At 41.9% G+C, this 14,867-nt stretch overlaps 1 protein-coding gene across 5 annotated transcripts in view; it reads right to left on the reverse strand.

Annotated features, from left to right (window-relative positions):
* The window catches only part of FUBP3 (far upstream element binding protein 3), a 64,929-nt gene extending 50,348 nt beyond the window's left edge, over window positions 1-14,581 (reverse strand). Inside the window, exons 1-2 of one of the 5 annotated variants that reach the window (XM_067471779.1) lie at window positions 14,349-14,581; window positions 1,703-1,808 (exon numbers count right to left, since the gene is read on the reverse strand). In XM_067471779.1, coding sequence (XP_067327880.1) covers window positions 1,703-1,805 — 103 coding nt within the window. In that variant the 5' untranslated portion in view covers window positions 1,806-1,808; window positions 14,349-14,581. Of the gene's footprint in view, window positions 1-1,702; window positions 1,809-2,152; window positions 2,353-14,344 lie in introns of those variants that run through there. The other 4 variants (XM_067471778.1, XM_067471777.1, XM_060757555.2 and 1 more) reach the window with 4 other exon arrangements.
* Window positions 14,582-14,867: the final 286 nt, after the last annotated feature.

The raw sequence follows: 14,867 nt of genomic DNA on the forward strand, positions 1-14,867 counted from the left end.
ATGATGCCACCTCATAGCCTGCTTTAAGACATCTTTTAAAAAAATCACAAGCGTTCCCATAACATTAAAATGGTAACGGTCCCATAACATTAAAACGGTAGTGGTCCCATAACATTCAAACTGAAGCAGACCCATAATATTTTAACTGCAGCGGCCCCGTAAGATTCAAACGGTAGCTGTCTCGTAAGATTCAAACGGTAGCGGTCCCATAACATTCAAATAGTAGCGGTCCCGTAATAGTCAAACGGTAGCGGTCCCGTAACATTCAAATGGTAGCGGTCCCGTAACATTCAAACAGTAGCGGTCCCGTAACACTCAACCGGTAGCGGTCCCGTAACATTCAAACGGTAGCGGTCCCGTAACACTCAAACGGTAGCGGTCCCGTAACATTCAAATGGTAGCGGTCCCATAACATTCAAACGGTAGGGGTCCTGTTACAGTCAAACGGTAGCGGTCCCGTAACATTCAAACAGTAGCGGTCCCGTAACATTCAAACGGTAGCGGTACCATAACATTAAAACGGTAGCGGTCCCGTAAGAATCTGAGGATTAATCTTAGAGAAATGCCAATGACTGTGGTCTCGTAACATTCAAAAGGTAGCAGTCCCGTAACATTCAAACGGTAGCGGTCCCGTAACATTCAAAAGGTAGCAGTCCCGTAACATTCAAAAGGTAGCAGTCCCGTAACATTCAAACGGTAGCGGTCCCGTAACATTCAAACGGTAGCGGTCCCATAACATTTAAAAGGTAGCAGTCCCATAACATTCAAAAGGTAGAGGTCCCATAACATTCAAACAGTAGCGGTCCCGTAACATTCAAACGGTAGCGGTACCATAACATTAAAACGGTAGCAGTCCCGTAAGAATTTGAGGATTAATCTTAGAGAAATGCCAATGACTGTGGTCTCGTAACATTCAAACGGTAGCGGTCCCATAACATTCAAAAGCAGTAGCGGTCCCGTAACATTCAAACGGTAGCAGTCCCGTAACATTCAAACGGTAGCGGTCCCATAACATTTAAAAGGTAGCAGTCCCGTAACATTCAAAAGGTAGAGGTCCCGCAACATTCAAACGGTAGCGGTCCCGTAACATTCAAATGGTAGCGATCCCGTAACATTCAAACGGTAGCGGACCCATAACATTTAAAAGGTAGCAGTCCCATAACATTCAAAAGGTAGAGGTCCCGCAACATTCAAACGGTAGCGGTCCCGTAACATTCAAATGGTAGCGATCCCGTAACATTCAAAAGGTAGCAGACCTATAACATTCAAAAGATAGCGGTCCCATAACATTAAAACGCGAGTGGTCCCGTAACAATTTGAGGATTAATCTTAGAGCAATGCCAATAACTGCGGTGGATCTGAAATTAGCTTTCAGCCACTCACATTCTCAACATATCTAATTAACAGCAGAAACAGACGAGAAAGAAGAATCCTGTGTAAGAAAGGTCAGAGAAGAAGAATATTGCTGAAATGTGATAAGCAACACGCAACAGCAAGAACCATGATACATACACAGTTAGAACCCAGAATTGAGAATACATGGTACGTCAAAATGGCCATATATATAGGTGAGAACAGTCTTCTGGGGGGGGGGGGGGGGAATCCAGCTTATCTAGACCTTTTGGAACTAGTCCTTTGGTAGAAATACCTCTTTCGCCTCTACTTCCAAAACAACAACTAAGAGGAAAGCGGGAGCACTTACTTCCGTCATCCAGGGGCCGTTTTACTCCGTAACTGTAGACTGAGGGGTCCACAAGTGGTGCAGAATTATTCAAGTGAGGGATCTCTCCAATTTTAGCAGCCATTTGCTGGAGAAGAGGAGAAGAAGTGGACAAGCATTAGCATTCCCCTGATACCAATAACATTCACTTTTACACACAAAAGGAGCAGCTGAAATATAGGTGAAGTTTGTAATCCCTGAACAGAAAAGGCTAGGTTTGTAAACAGCAGGAAATGAAACTATTTGCAGCCTAATGAAGGATTTCAAAGCACAAACAACAGACTGAAAAGGTCAGAGTGACCTGGTTTCAGTATCTATTCTATTTATCTATCTGTCAGATTACTTGTCTCAAATCTAAACCTCCCCTAAGAGGAATATACCTCAAGCAAGAGATAAAAGTAAGATAATATATAACAGTAATACCTGCCATACCTGAAGGGCTGCTATAGAGATAATACACGGGAACTTGAACACCTGAAAGTACATATCTGCGACGCCTTCAGGTTTGTCCAAATAGCTGGGCCACCATTTTTAGGGTTTGAATTTGATTTTTGTCCTCATTTTGTAAATCTGGCTTTGAGCGGAGATATAGGGAGGCCCAGAAAGCCTTCCTAGCGCTCTCTGCTCTGGAAAAGACACCAATGCCATTCACACAGCAACAGCCGCTGAACCCTGACCATCTGCTAATACCGAAAACACACAGGAACGGACTCAGAACCCTCCCGGAAAATGATCCAAGCCAAACATGGCATGTTGGCAAACACAAGAGTTAAAACATCTTCGGGAGGTGTTGGCTGGAAATGGGGCCAAAGGGCTGCTAAATGAACGCCATGTTTCTGGAGAGGGGCATTTGTTAACACATCGTCCTTAGAGAGAGAGGAGAAAGCAAGGGACGCATTGCAAGGTGTGCCTCCTCGACTCTTTTGGGTGACCTCTGAGGCCAAGGATCTTCTCTAGGGAGAATCAAGAATTGTTGCCTATTATAGGGATAACGGCACAAGAGGACAAGATAAGAGAATGTTACAGTGGTTTTGCAAATGCAGCAAAATATGCCTGAACGTGCAGTCATGATTCACACTAAAACATTCATTCTATCACACACACAAACTTATGTAAATATGGCTACATGAATGTATATGAATGCATGTTGATCCATATCTATCTACATGTGTGACATAATAGTGTGACATAGACATAAATAATATAAGTCCAAAAGTGCAGTCAAGATTAACACTGATTGATTATTGTAACTCATATACATATGTGACTGCATGTATATGTGTCTGTGTGTGTGTCTGTGTATACACACACACATATATGTGTGTGTATATATATGTTTATGTGTGTGTATATCTTTACATGTGAGTGTATATATACACACACACACACACAAATATACATGCAGGCACATATGTATGTATGTATATATATTTGTGTGTTTTTCTTTACATGTGGAGATATACACACACATTCAAGTAAATATGTGTATATGTGTGTGTGTGTATATGTATATCTCTTTACATGTGGGAATATATATATATATATATACACACACACACACACACACACACACACACATATACACACACACATATATATTTACATGCAGGCACATGTGTGTGTATATATATATAGAGAGAGAGGGGGGGTATGTGTATCTTTACATATGGGTGTATATATACACACACACAATTATACATATATATACACACATATACACATATATACATGCAGACACATATGTATGTATGTGTGTGCACATAATATATGTGTGTATATGTGTGTGTATCTTTACATGTGGGTTTGTTAGCTGCCCTGAGTCCCTCTGTGGAGGTCGAGATAGGACGGGATACAAACGTTCGAAATAAATACATAAAATGCATGTAGGTGCCTGCACTCTTTATTATCTCTGCTTTCTCCAAAGTTTTGGGAAGCAAAATGCCTTAAAACGTATAAAAGCCTATGTGTGAATAAATGCACATCCTTGCATCTGTAGGTGTGTGTGTCTATAGGTAAATATCTCTAACTATAGATACATATACACACTTATATACACACACTTATATAAAATGCACAAAAGGAGGGCTTACAGGTTTCACAACTGCCACTTTTAGGCACAATGAACCATTTCCTTGTTGTAGAGGTATTTTATGCTCCTTTGACTCCATCACCCAGAACACGCACACTTCTTTCATACACCGGGAAGGGCAAGGATCCAACCCGTGTGCATGAGGGCCTCACCTTTCGGAAAGCAATCTCATCTCTACACTGCCACACAAGAGAAAGCTGTCAAGTGGTCTCTACTCTCTTCTCTGCTGAGCCAGGATACAATAGGCTCTTGACTACTGGAAAAAAGCTCTATCGAACAATTCTGAGTCAACACAAGGCTAAAAGGGGAGAAAACCCAGCAGGCAGCTTTCCTCTGGGCCTCTATGAAGCGCTGGATGAGACACACTTACAGACTCAAATCTAATGCTCACTTTTTGGGCTGAATGACCTCGTCAAAATTAGGGTGAGTGTTAGATTTGCATAATACGGTCATTATAATGCTTATTTATTTATATTATTATATTAATTTATATTATTTATTTATATTATTTATAATATAAATATATTATAAATAATAATATTTATATTATTTATTATATTTATTTATTTATTTATTATAAATTATAATGCTGAGCCAAAGGGAAAGCTGCACTTGGAGCTCCTCTTTGAGGGACGCCACTGTTAATTTAATGGCCATGGCTCAATGGTATGGGATACTGGGATTTGTAGTTTGGTGAGGCGTCAAGAGAAGGCTCAAGACCTTGTCAAACTACAACCCCTGTGATTCCATAGCATTGAACCAAGGCAATTAAAGTGGATTCATTCTACAACATAGCTGCACCCAAGCTTTTCCTTTCCATTGCTGGAAGTTATGGTGTCCGAACACTTTTAAAGAAGGAATTCTAAGCAGGCAGCAACTGGAATGGCCATATTACAAAGAGGGAACCTTAGGATGCTTTTTGAGCATGACATTCGGCAGCAAATACTCTTTTTTTGTTTTGTTTCAGTGCTTTGAAAACAGGTGCGCATTAGACTCAATGGCGGATGAGACTTGAGAAAATACAGAATTTTGATCACCAACAGGTTCCTTGTAAGACTCAACTTTATGGGAGAGGATGTTCAGAATCAATCATGGCCAGCTCCCATTCCAAAAATCAACAGAGAATGTTGACCAAACCACAGAAAACTTCCAAAGGCCCACCTGCGTGCATCAACTAATGGAGGGAGACCATCTTAAATAGGTCCTACTGCAAACCTTAAGTCAGGGATTCTCAACCTGGGGGTTAGGACCCTTGGGGGGGTTGTGAGGGGCGTCAGAGGGGTCGCCAAAGACCATCAGAAAACACGGTACTTTGTATTGGTCATGGGAGTTCTGTGTAGGAAGCTTGGACCAATTCTATTGTTGGTGGGGATCAGAATGTTCTGATTGCAGGTGAACTATAAATCCCAGCGACTACAACTCCCAAATGTCAAGGTCTATTTTCCCCAAACTCCACCAGTGTTCACATTTGGACATATTGAGTATAAGTGCCAAGTTTGGTCCAGATTTATCATTGTTAAGAGTCCTCAGTGCTCTCTGGATGTAGGTGAACTACAACTCCAAAACTCAAGGATAATGCTCACCAAACCCTTCCAGTATTTTCTGTTGGTCATGGGAGTTCTGTGTGCCATATTTGGTTAAATTCCATCGTTTGTGGAGTTCAGAATGCTCTCTGATTGTAGGTTAACTATAAATCCCAGCAACAACTTCCAAATGACAAAATTAATCCCCCTCCAACCCCACTAGCATTCAAATTTGGCAATATGGTCCAGTGAATGAAAATATACCCCAAACTCTATCAGTGTTCACATCTGGGCATATTGAGTATCTGTGCCAAGTTTGGTCCAGATCCATCATTGTTTAAGTCCACAGTGCTCTCTGGACGTAGGTGAACTACAACTCCCAATCTCAAGGTTACTGATCATCAAAACTTCCCGGTATTTTCTGTTGATCATGGGAGTTCTGTGTGGCAAGTCTGGTTCAATTCAATCGTTGGTGGCGTTCAGAATGCTTTTTGATTGTAGATAAACTATCAATCCCATCAACTACAACTCCCAAACTACAAAATCAATCCCCTCGAACCACATCAGTATTTAGATTTTGGCGTATCAGGTATTTGTGCCAAATTAGGTCCAGTGAATGAAAATACATCCTGCAGATCAGATATTTACATTATAATTAATAACAGTAGTAAAATTACAGTTCTAAAGTAGCAACGAAAATAATGTTATGGTTGGGGGTCACCACAACATGAGGAACTGTGTTAAGGGGTTGTGGCATTAGGAAGGTTGAGAACCACTACCTTAAGTGGTCCTCAGTTACTGAGTGTCTCAAACCCACCAAATGGTGACCACCTAAAGTTCCTCCACACCATGTTTCCTACCCAGCAAACAAGAAGGTGTCTTCTAATGTTGAGTGGAAGCACGTGTCACCTGTAGAGGTCCATCACTGTCATGGAAGACAACCCAGCACAGATACCAAAGTTCTGGGTTGTACAGTCATCCTGCTTCATTCGGTTTTTCACTCGCCTTTGTGCCCAGCAAATGAGGGCGGCTGACTGTATCACCATGCTAGGAAAAGCTCGGCCTTCCCAAAACCAAATGTTGAGGGGTCAAAAGCAACATTATAATTAACTGCAAACAACTTCCTAAACACATGGTTCCTTAGCTAAGGACTCTAGTTAAAACGATATCCTGTTTCAAGTCTCCCTGTGGCCTTGACAAGACCCTGAAGCCCCATTATATAGAGCAGTGACCTCTGGCAAGTCCCCAGGGTCCGAGGAGGGCAACCAAAGATGCAAGAAGGGCTTTTAACATAGAAACCAGATGCCAAATTAATATGAGGTAGCTGATGTAGACTGGCAAACGAACAAGGGCAACCAATTCTGAATGGGTCTGGCTTATAATTGGTCAAAGACTAACTTTTGTGCATATCCTCCTGTTTCTTTCTTCCACCTGTAAGCTGTGCACCATCCTTTTACCGAAGGTGCACCAAGGAAAAGTGTGCGAGGCTCTCTTCCCAGCCATAGGTTTCAAACGTTGTTGTGTTACTGTTATAAACATCGCTGTGTTACTGTTATTGTTTATTTTTTGTTATGAGTTTTATTTTATTGTCTGTATTAATTGTTGTTATTGCTTTATCATTGATGTATTGTGAGCTCGGCCTCATGTAAGCCGTACCGAGTCCCTCGGGAGATGGTAGCGGGGTATAAATAAAGATTATTATTATTATTATTATTATTATTATTATTATTATTATTTTGGGGAGGGTTTGCAAGCTTTTGGGAGGGGGTTAACAATTGGGGGTCAAGAAGAAAAGGAGGGTCCTCCCTCCAAGGAACACCTGTTCCATTCCCTGTCCTCTGTGCCATGTTCTGGTGAGCGTGGCTAAGGGCTGTGCACCCCAGCTGGCACAAAGCGGACAGGAAAAACCTTTAAATACATATTGACCGAGTTTCAAGGGGTTCACCTGGCATGATGTGAGTTGTAGTTCACACACAGCCTTATGCATTCTATATATACATATACATATATAGAGTGTGTATGTGTGTATATACATATATAGTGTGTGTGTGTGTGTGTATAGATAAAGGTAGTCCCCTGACATTAAGTCCAGTCATGTTTGACTCCGGGGTGTGGTGCTCATCTCCATTTCGAAGCCGAAGAGCCAGCGTTGTCCGTAGACACCTCCAAGGTCATGTGGCCGGTATGACTCCATGGAGCACTGTTACCTTCCCGCCGGAGCAGTACCTATTGATCTACTCACATTTGCATGTTTTCGAACTGCTAGGTTGGCAGAAGCTAGGGCTGACAGCGGTAGCTCACACCGCTCCCCGGAATCGAACCTGCGACCTTTCAATCAACAAGCTCAGCAGCTCAGTGCTTTAACCCACTGCACCACCACAGAATATATATATTTGAATATATATATTCAAATAAGGCCTTTCATATCCTTCAGTCGGATAAGACAGAATGTTGGATAAGGGAAGGTCGGTTAAACGAGCCTCTCCTGTATTTTGTACATTGCCATAATCCCATTTCCTAATAGTTCAGAGTCAATTGGAAGTTGGTTTAGCAGATGAGAATCAACTGCCAAGCATAAATACATGTGGATACCATTTCTTTCCTTAAAAGTTATATAGATTACTAGCCGTCCCCTGCCACGCATTGCTGTGGCCCACATGGGGGTCCTGTGTGGGAGGTTTGGCCCAGTTCTGTCATTGGTGGGGTTCAGAATGCTCTGTGATTGTAGGTGAACAATAAATCCCAGCAACTACAACTCCCAAATGTCAAGATTCTATTTTCCCCAAACTGACACTTGGGCATATTGAGTATTTGTGTAGAGTTTGGTCCAGATCCATCATTGTTTGAGTCCACAAGTGATCTCTGGATGTAGGTGAACTACAACTCCAAAACCAAAGGACACTGCCCACCAAACCCTTCCAGTATTTTCTGTTGGTCATGGGAGTCCTGCATGCCATGTTTAGTTCAATTCCATCATTGGTGGAGTTCAGAATGCTCTTTGATTGTAGGTGAACTATAAATCCCAGCAACTACAACTCCCAAATGACAAAATTAATTTTTTTGAGTGACGGGCATACATTGGTTTGTTAGGTGTCTTGTGTCCAAATTTGGTGTCAATTCCTCCAGTGGTTTTTGGGTTCTGTTAATCCCACAAACAAACATTACATTTTTATTTATATAGATAGTTTCACAATTGGTCATAATCCAATAAGTTATGATGCTAGTCTATGTAAATACAAATGTAATGTTTGTTTGTGGGTTTAACATAATTCAAAAATCTCTAGACAAATTGACACCAAATTTGGACACAAGACACCTATCAGGCCAACGAGTGACCACCACTCATAAAAACACAGCAGAAGAGACTTAAAAAGCCAAAAAAAACCCAAAAAACATTACAACGCATGTGCAAAATCACATATACCATATATACTCAAGTATAAGCCGACCCAAATATAAGCTGAGGCATCCAATTTTACCACAAAAAACTGGGGAAACTAATTGACTCGAGAATAAGCCAAGGGTGGGAAATGCAGCAGCTACGGGTAAATTTCAAAATAAAAATAAAAACCAATAAAATTACATTTATTGAGGCATCAGGAGGTTAAATGTTTTTAAATATTTACATAAAACTGAAATTTAAGATAAGACTCCCCAACTCTGATTAAACCATTATTTTAAGCTTCTTAAATGTAAATATGTTTAAGTATCCTTCCAATTATTTATTTTATTTACATTTGTATCCCACCCATATCAGCCTAAAGGCGACTCATAATAACAATAACAATAATAATAATAAAGAGAGGAAAATCATCAATGTTATAATAATGATAATAATAGAGTAAAATAAGGGAAAGATAATAACAGTAATAATAGAGTAAAATAATAACTATAATAATAATAAAGTAAAATAATAAATGTAATAATAGAGTAAAATGATAAATGTAATAATAATAGAGTAAAATAATAAATATAAAATATTAATAATAACAATAACAGAGTAAAATAATAAATGTAATAATTACAATAAAGTAAAATAATAAATGTAAAACAGAGTAAAGTGATAAATGTAATAATAATAAATATAAAATATTAATAATAACAATAACAGAGTAAAATAATTATTGTAAAATAATAACCCTGACTCGAGTATAAGCTGAGGCAGACTTTTTCAGCCTGCAAAAAGGGATGAAAAACTAGGCTTATACCCAAGTATATACAGTATATATGCAAACACATATACAGAAGTAAATACACACACATATACACATATATACGCACACAAAACACATATACACAGACTGGGCCATAGCAACATGTGGCAGGGGATGGCTAGTAGGTCATAATCCTCTATTTGGTCATGTGACCAGTGATTATCCAATACATTATTCAATACAACATGAGGAGAGGAAAGTAAAAAAATAACATTATTATTATTATTATTGGGATCGTTTCTCACCTATATTTCTTTGCCTTCCTTCCTTTTGCCTAAATAAACTCCTTTTTTAAAAGAGACGTTGAGTTTGCTTCCCCTGACACTAAATCCAGTTGTGTTCAACTCTGGGGGTTGGTGCTCATCTCCATTTCTAAACCAAAGAGCTGGCATTTTCCATAGACATTTCAAAGACCATGTGGCCAGCATGACTGCTTGGAGAATCATTACCTTCCCGTCGGAGTGGTACCTATTGATTTACTCACATTTGCATGTTTTCGAATTGCTAGGTTGGCAGAAGCTGAGGCTAACAACGGGAGCTCACCCTGCTCCTCAGATTCAAACTGCCGACCTATTGTCTGGGAAAATGCAAGCCATGGCCCAATCTTGAGTCTCCCCAAACTGTATTTTAATTGTGATCATTAATATTTCACCTTTCTCCCAATATGACTTCTATTTCCCACTCCTTCTTCTCTTTTCTCCTTTCTTGAGAAACCAAGAATAGAGACTCTCCAAGGAGTAAACCGTAGCCATTTGTGTGCTGCTTTTTAATCTTCCCGAGTTTATAAATGCGAAACCACAACAGACGTCTGAGGCACAGGAGCACCTTGAACAGGTTTTGTCAGACCACAATGCGCTCTACCCAAAGCAATAGGCTTTAATTAACACTCCAAGCCGCTGATACAGTATATTCCGGCCTATAAACCTGTCCATTCTAATACAGGAAGAGACAACCTGGTGCCCTCCAGCTGCTAGGTTTGAACTACAACTTTCTTCTTTTTCTCTCTCTCTATTCCATCCAAGTGGGGTGAAACTGCATTAATCCCACTATGTGGACACTCCCTCTGCTTGCACAATCTCTTTAGGAGTCAATACTTTCCATTTGAGAGTGAGCAGAAGTTCTCCTCAGTTGTTGACTCCCCTTTCCCATTCCTATGAAGGAACATTCCTGTTTAATAATAATAATAATTTTTATTTATACCCCACCACCATCTCCCAATGGGGACTCAGAGCGGCTTACATGGGGCCAAACCCGGACAACATATTACAGCAAAATAAAACCAAAACATAAACAAACAATATCATCAAAATGACATAAAAACATATGAATACAGTAACAAAATAGCATTACAATAAATACAACCACAGTAACAGTGGGCGGGCCACACTGTTTACTTCTTATTCCATACTAGCCGTCCCCTGCCACGCATTGCTGTGGTCCAGGCTTTGTATATGTGTTTTGTGTGTGTAAATATGTGGTTTTGCACATGAACTTTTTAAACAGAGAGCCAGGTCACAGTCCTTCAAAGTGTTGGAGGGCTGGATAATAATTTTTTTAAACAAATGAATGAAGTCCTATGCACACTGCACATATCTTATTTGTAGTGCAAAAAACACTTTAAAATGACACATAATTAAAATGAAGAACAATTTTAACAAACTCATTAGTATTTCAGTGGGAAGTGTGGGCCTGCTTTTGGCTGATGAGATAGGATTGTTGTTGTTGTTGTGTGCTTTCAGACTTAGGTTGACCCTGAGCAAGGACCGGGTAAATGACCTTGGAGGGCTGTATCCAGCCCTCAGGCCTTAGTTTGAGGACCCCTGTGTAGATACACTCAGTCTCTATGACCTCCTCAGGAGTCCATATGACTCCAATGGAACAGACGTTTTCCTCAGTTACAACTCACCTTTCCCCCATTCCACTTCAAAACCCTTCCTTTTTCTCTTTTCCATCAAAGTGGTGCTAATCCGCATTAACTCCACTGTGTAGATACCCCCCTGGGCCAGACAATCTCCTCAGGAGTCCAAATGACTCCAATGGAGTGGAAGTTCTCCTCAGTTGTAGCTCCCTTTCCCCATTCCTCTAAAGAAACTTTCCTTTTTTCTCTCTTTCCCATCAAACAGGTGCTAATCTGCATTAACTCTACTATGTAGATACCCCCTCGGCCTGTATAATCTCCTCAGGAGTCCATATGACTCCAATGGAGTGGAAGTTCTCCTCAGTTGTTGCTCCCTTTCCCCATTCCTCTAAAGAAACCTTCCTTTTTTCTCTCTTTCCCATCAAACAGGTGCTAATCTGCATTAACTCTACTATGTAGATACCCCCTCGGCCTGTATAATCTCCTCAGGAGTCCATATGACTCCAACGGAGTGGAAGTTCTCCTCAGTTGTAGCTCCCTTTCCCCATTCCTCTAAAGAAACCTTCCTTTTTTCTCTCTTTCCCATCAAACAGGTGCTAATCCGCGTTAACTCCACTGTGTAGATACCCCCTCGGCCTGTATAATCTCCTCAGAAGTCCATACGACTCCAAAGGAGCAGTTCTCCTCAGTTCTTTCCCCCATTCCTCTGCAAAAACCTTCCTTTTTCTCTCTTTCCCATGAAAGAGGTGCTAATCTGCATTAATCCCACTGTGTAGATATCCCCTCAGCCTGTATCTCCTCAGGAGTCAATATGACTCAAATGGAGAAGTTCTCCCCAATTATAACTCACCTTTCCCCCATTCCACTTCAGAAACCTTCCTTCTTCTCTCTTTCCCATCAAAGAGGAGCTAATCCGTACATCGCTGTCATCGGAGGAGGTCCTCCTCTCAGTTCCACCCCTGTCCCAAACATGGTTGGTGGGAACGAGAGAAAAGGCCTTCTCCATGGCTGCCCCCCACCTCTGGAACTCCCTTCCTAAGGAGTTAAAGATGGCCTCCTCCCTCCCCATTTTCAAAAAACAGCTGAAGACATACCTTTGCTCACTGGCTTATGAGGAGGAGGAATAGTAGGTGATAATACTACCATTATACCTCTGATTAATAGTTGCCATCTGTATCGGTGCCCTGCTCACCCCACCATCTCAATAAGATATCTTGAGCAATGATCAATCAATTTTGCCTCAAAGAAATGGGAAATTATTGTTTCCATTTGATGCTTGATGTTTTATCTTATGTCTGTTATAACAGGCTTGTGCTTTTTATTCAATTTTAATTTGTTAAGTTATAATTCGTATTTATATGTCTGGTTGTATACATTTTATTAATATAGATGTATTGTTGTTGTATTTGGGCATTGAATGTTTGCCTTTTATGTTTGGAATCCGCCATGAGTCCCTTTGGGGAGATAGAGAGGAATATAAATAAAGTTTTTAAATTATTATTATTATTATCCGCATTAATCCCACTGTGTAGATACCCCTTCGGCTTGTATAATCTCCTCAGGAGTCCATATGACCCCAATGGGGCAGAAGTTCTCCTCAGTGACAACTCACCTTCCCCCCATTCCTCTGCAAAAACCTTCCTTTCTCTCTCTTTCCCATCAAAGAGGTGCTAATCCGCATTAACTCCACCGTGTAGATACACCTCCATTCTGTATGATCCTCAGGAGTCCATATGACTCCAATGGAGCTGAAGTACTCCTCAGTGACAATTCAGCTTCTTCCCATTCCACTTCAGAAACCTTCCTTTTAATCCCTTTCCCATCAAAGAGGTGGTAATCCGCATTAACTCCACTGTGTAGACACCCCTCAGCCTGTATAATCTCCTCAGAAGTCCATATGACTCCAATTGAGCAGAAGTTCCCCTTAGTTATAACTCACCTCTTCCTATTCCTCTGAAGAAACCTTCCTTTTTATCTCCATGTCATGTTTTTCCTTCAAAGAGGTGCTAATCCGCATTAACTCCACTGTGTAAATACCCCTCGGCCTGTATAATCTCCTCAGGAGTCCATATGACTCCAATGGAGGAGAAGTTCTCCTCAGTGACAACTCACCTTCCCTCCATTCCACTTCAGAAACCTTCCTTTTCTCTCTCTTTCCCATCAAAGAAGTACTAATCCACATTAACTTCACTGTGTAGACACTCCTTCGGCCTGTATAATCTACTCAGAAGTCCAGATGACTCCAATGGAGCAGAAGTTCTCCTCAGTTATGCTTCCCTTTCCCCATTCCTCTGAAGAAACCTTCCTTTTCTCTCTCTTTCCCACCAAAGAGGTGCTAATCCGCATTAACTCCACTGTGTAGACACCCTCTCGGCCCACCCAATCTCCTCAGGTGTCCATATGACTCCAATGGAGCAGAAGTTCTCCACAGTTATGCTTCCCTTTCCCCATTCCACTTCACAAACCTTCCTTTTCTCTCTATTTCCCATCAAAGAGGTGCTAATCCGCATTAACCCCACTGTGTAGACACCCCTTGGTGTGTATAATCTCCTCAGAAGTCCATGTTTCTAATGGAGCAGAAGCTCTCCTCAATTATGACTCCCTTTCCCCATTCCTCTGAAGAAACCTTCCATTTTCTCTCTATCACCACCAAAGAGGTGCTAATCCGCGTTAACTCCACTATGTAGACACCCCCTGGGCCTACCCAATCCCCTCAGGAGTCGATAAGACGCCAAGGGAGCGCAAATCTCCTCCACTTCCCCAGGAAGGCCTTTATATTCAACTAGGCCCGAGCAGATTTCGATCCGGGCCGGGAGGCGCCTTGGCGGGAGGCCTGCCTAGGCGAGCCCGAGGCTTTGCGGCCTAGTCTGGTTCGGGCTCCTCCTCCTCGAGGCTTGCCTGGCCTGGCCTGGCCGCGCGGCCTACTCCGCCCTCATTCACTCACTCCGCTCTCGGCTCCGGGGCCTCCGCGCCTCGCCTCGCCTTCTCCGCCCGCTCTCTCTCTCGCCCGCTCGCCGCCGCTGCCCTCCGCCTGAGGGGGACCCGCACCCGGAAAAGGAAGTCCCGCCCTCCAACTTCCGGCGGGAAACGGAAGGCGAAAGAGCAGCGAAAAGAGGGCCGGGAAAGGCCTGGCTCTCAGTGCGCGTGCGCGGGTGACGTCACGGCGCCGCTTCCAGGCGCGTCACGTGGACACAGGCGGCTCCGCGTGGCTGGCTCCCGAGGAAGGAGAGGGGGCGGGGCCTGGCCGGGAAAGGGGGCGGGGCCCTGTTCCTTGGCCACGCCCCCTCCCTGTACTGGATTGCGTCACAGTCCAAAGGGCATTCCACCCCTGGCATCAACACAGACTAGAAATATATATATAGATAATTATATTATATATTATATATAGATAATTATATATACATAGGTTAATTTTAATATTCTGATCTCTTATCATTTAGATATATTATATATATATATATAT

The sequence above is a fragment of the Anolis sagrei genome, chromosome 11, assembly GCF_037176765.1.
Source record: "Anolis sagrei isolate rAnoSag1 chromosome 11, rAnoSag1.mat, whole genome shotgun sequence".
In the NCBI taxonomy this organism is placed as follows: Eukaryota; Metazoa; Chordata; class Lepidosauria; order Squamata; family Dactyloidae; genus Anolis; species Anolis sagrei.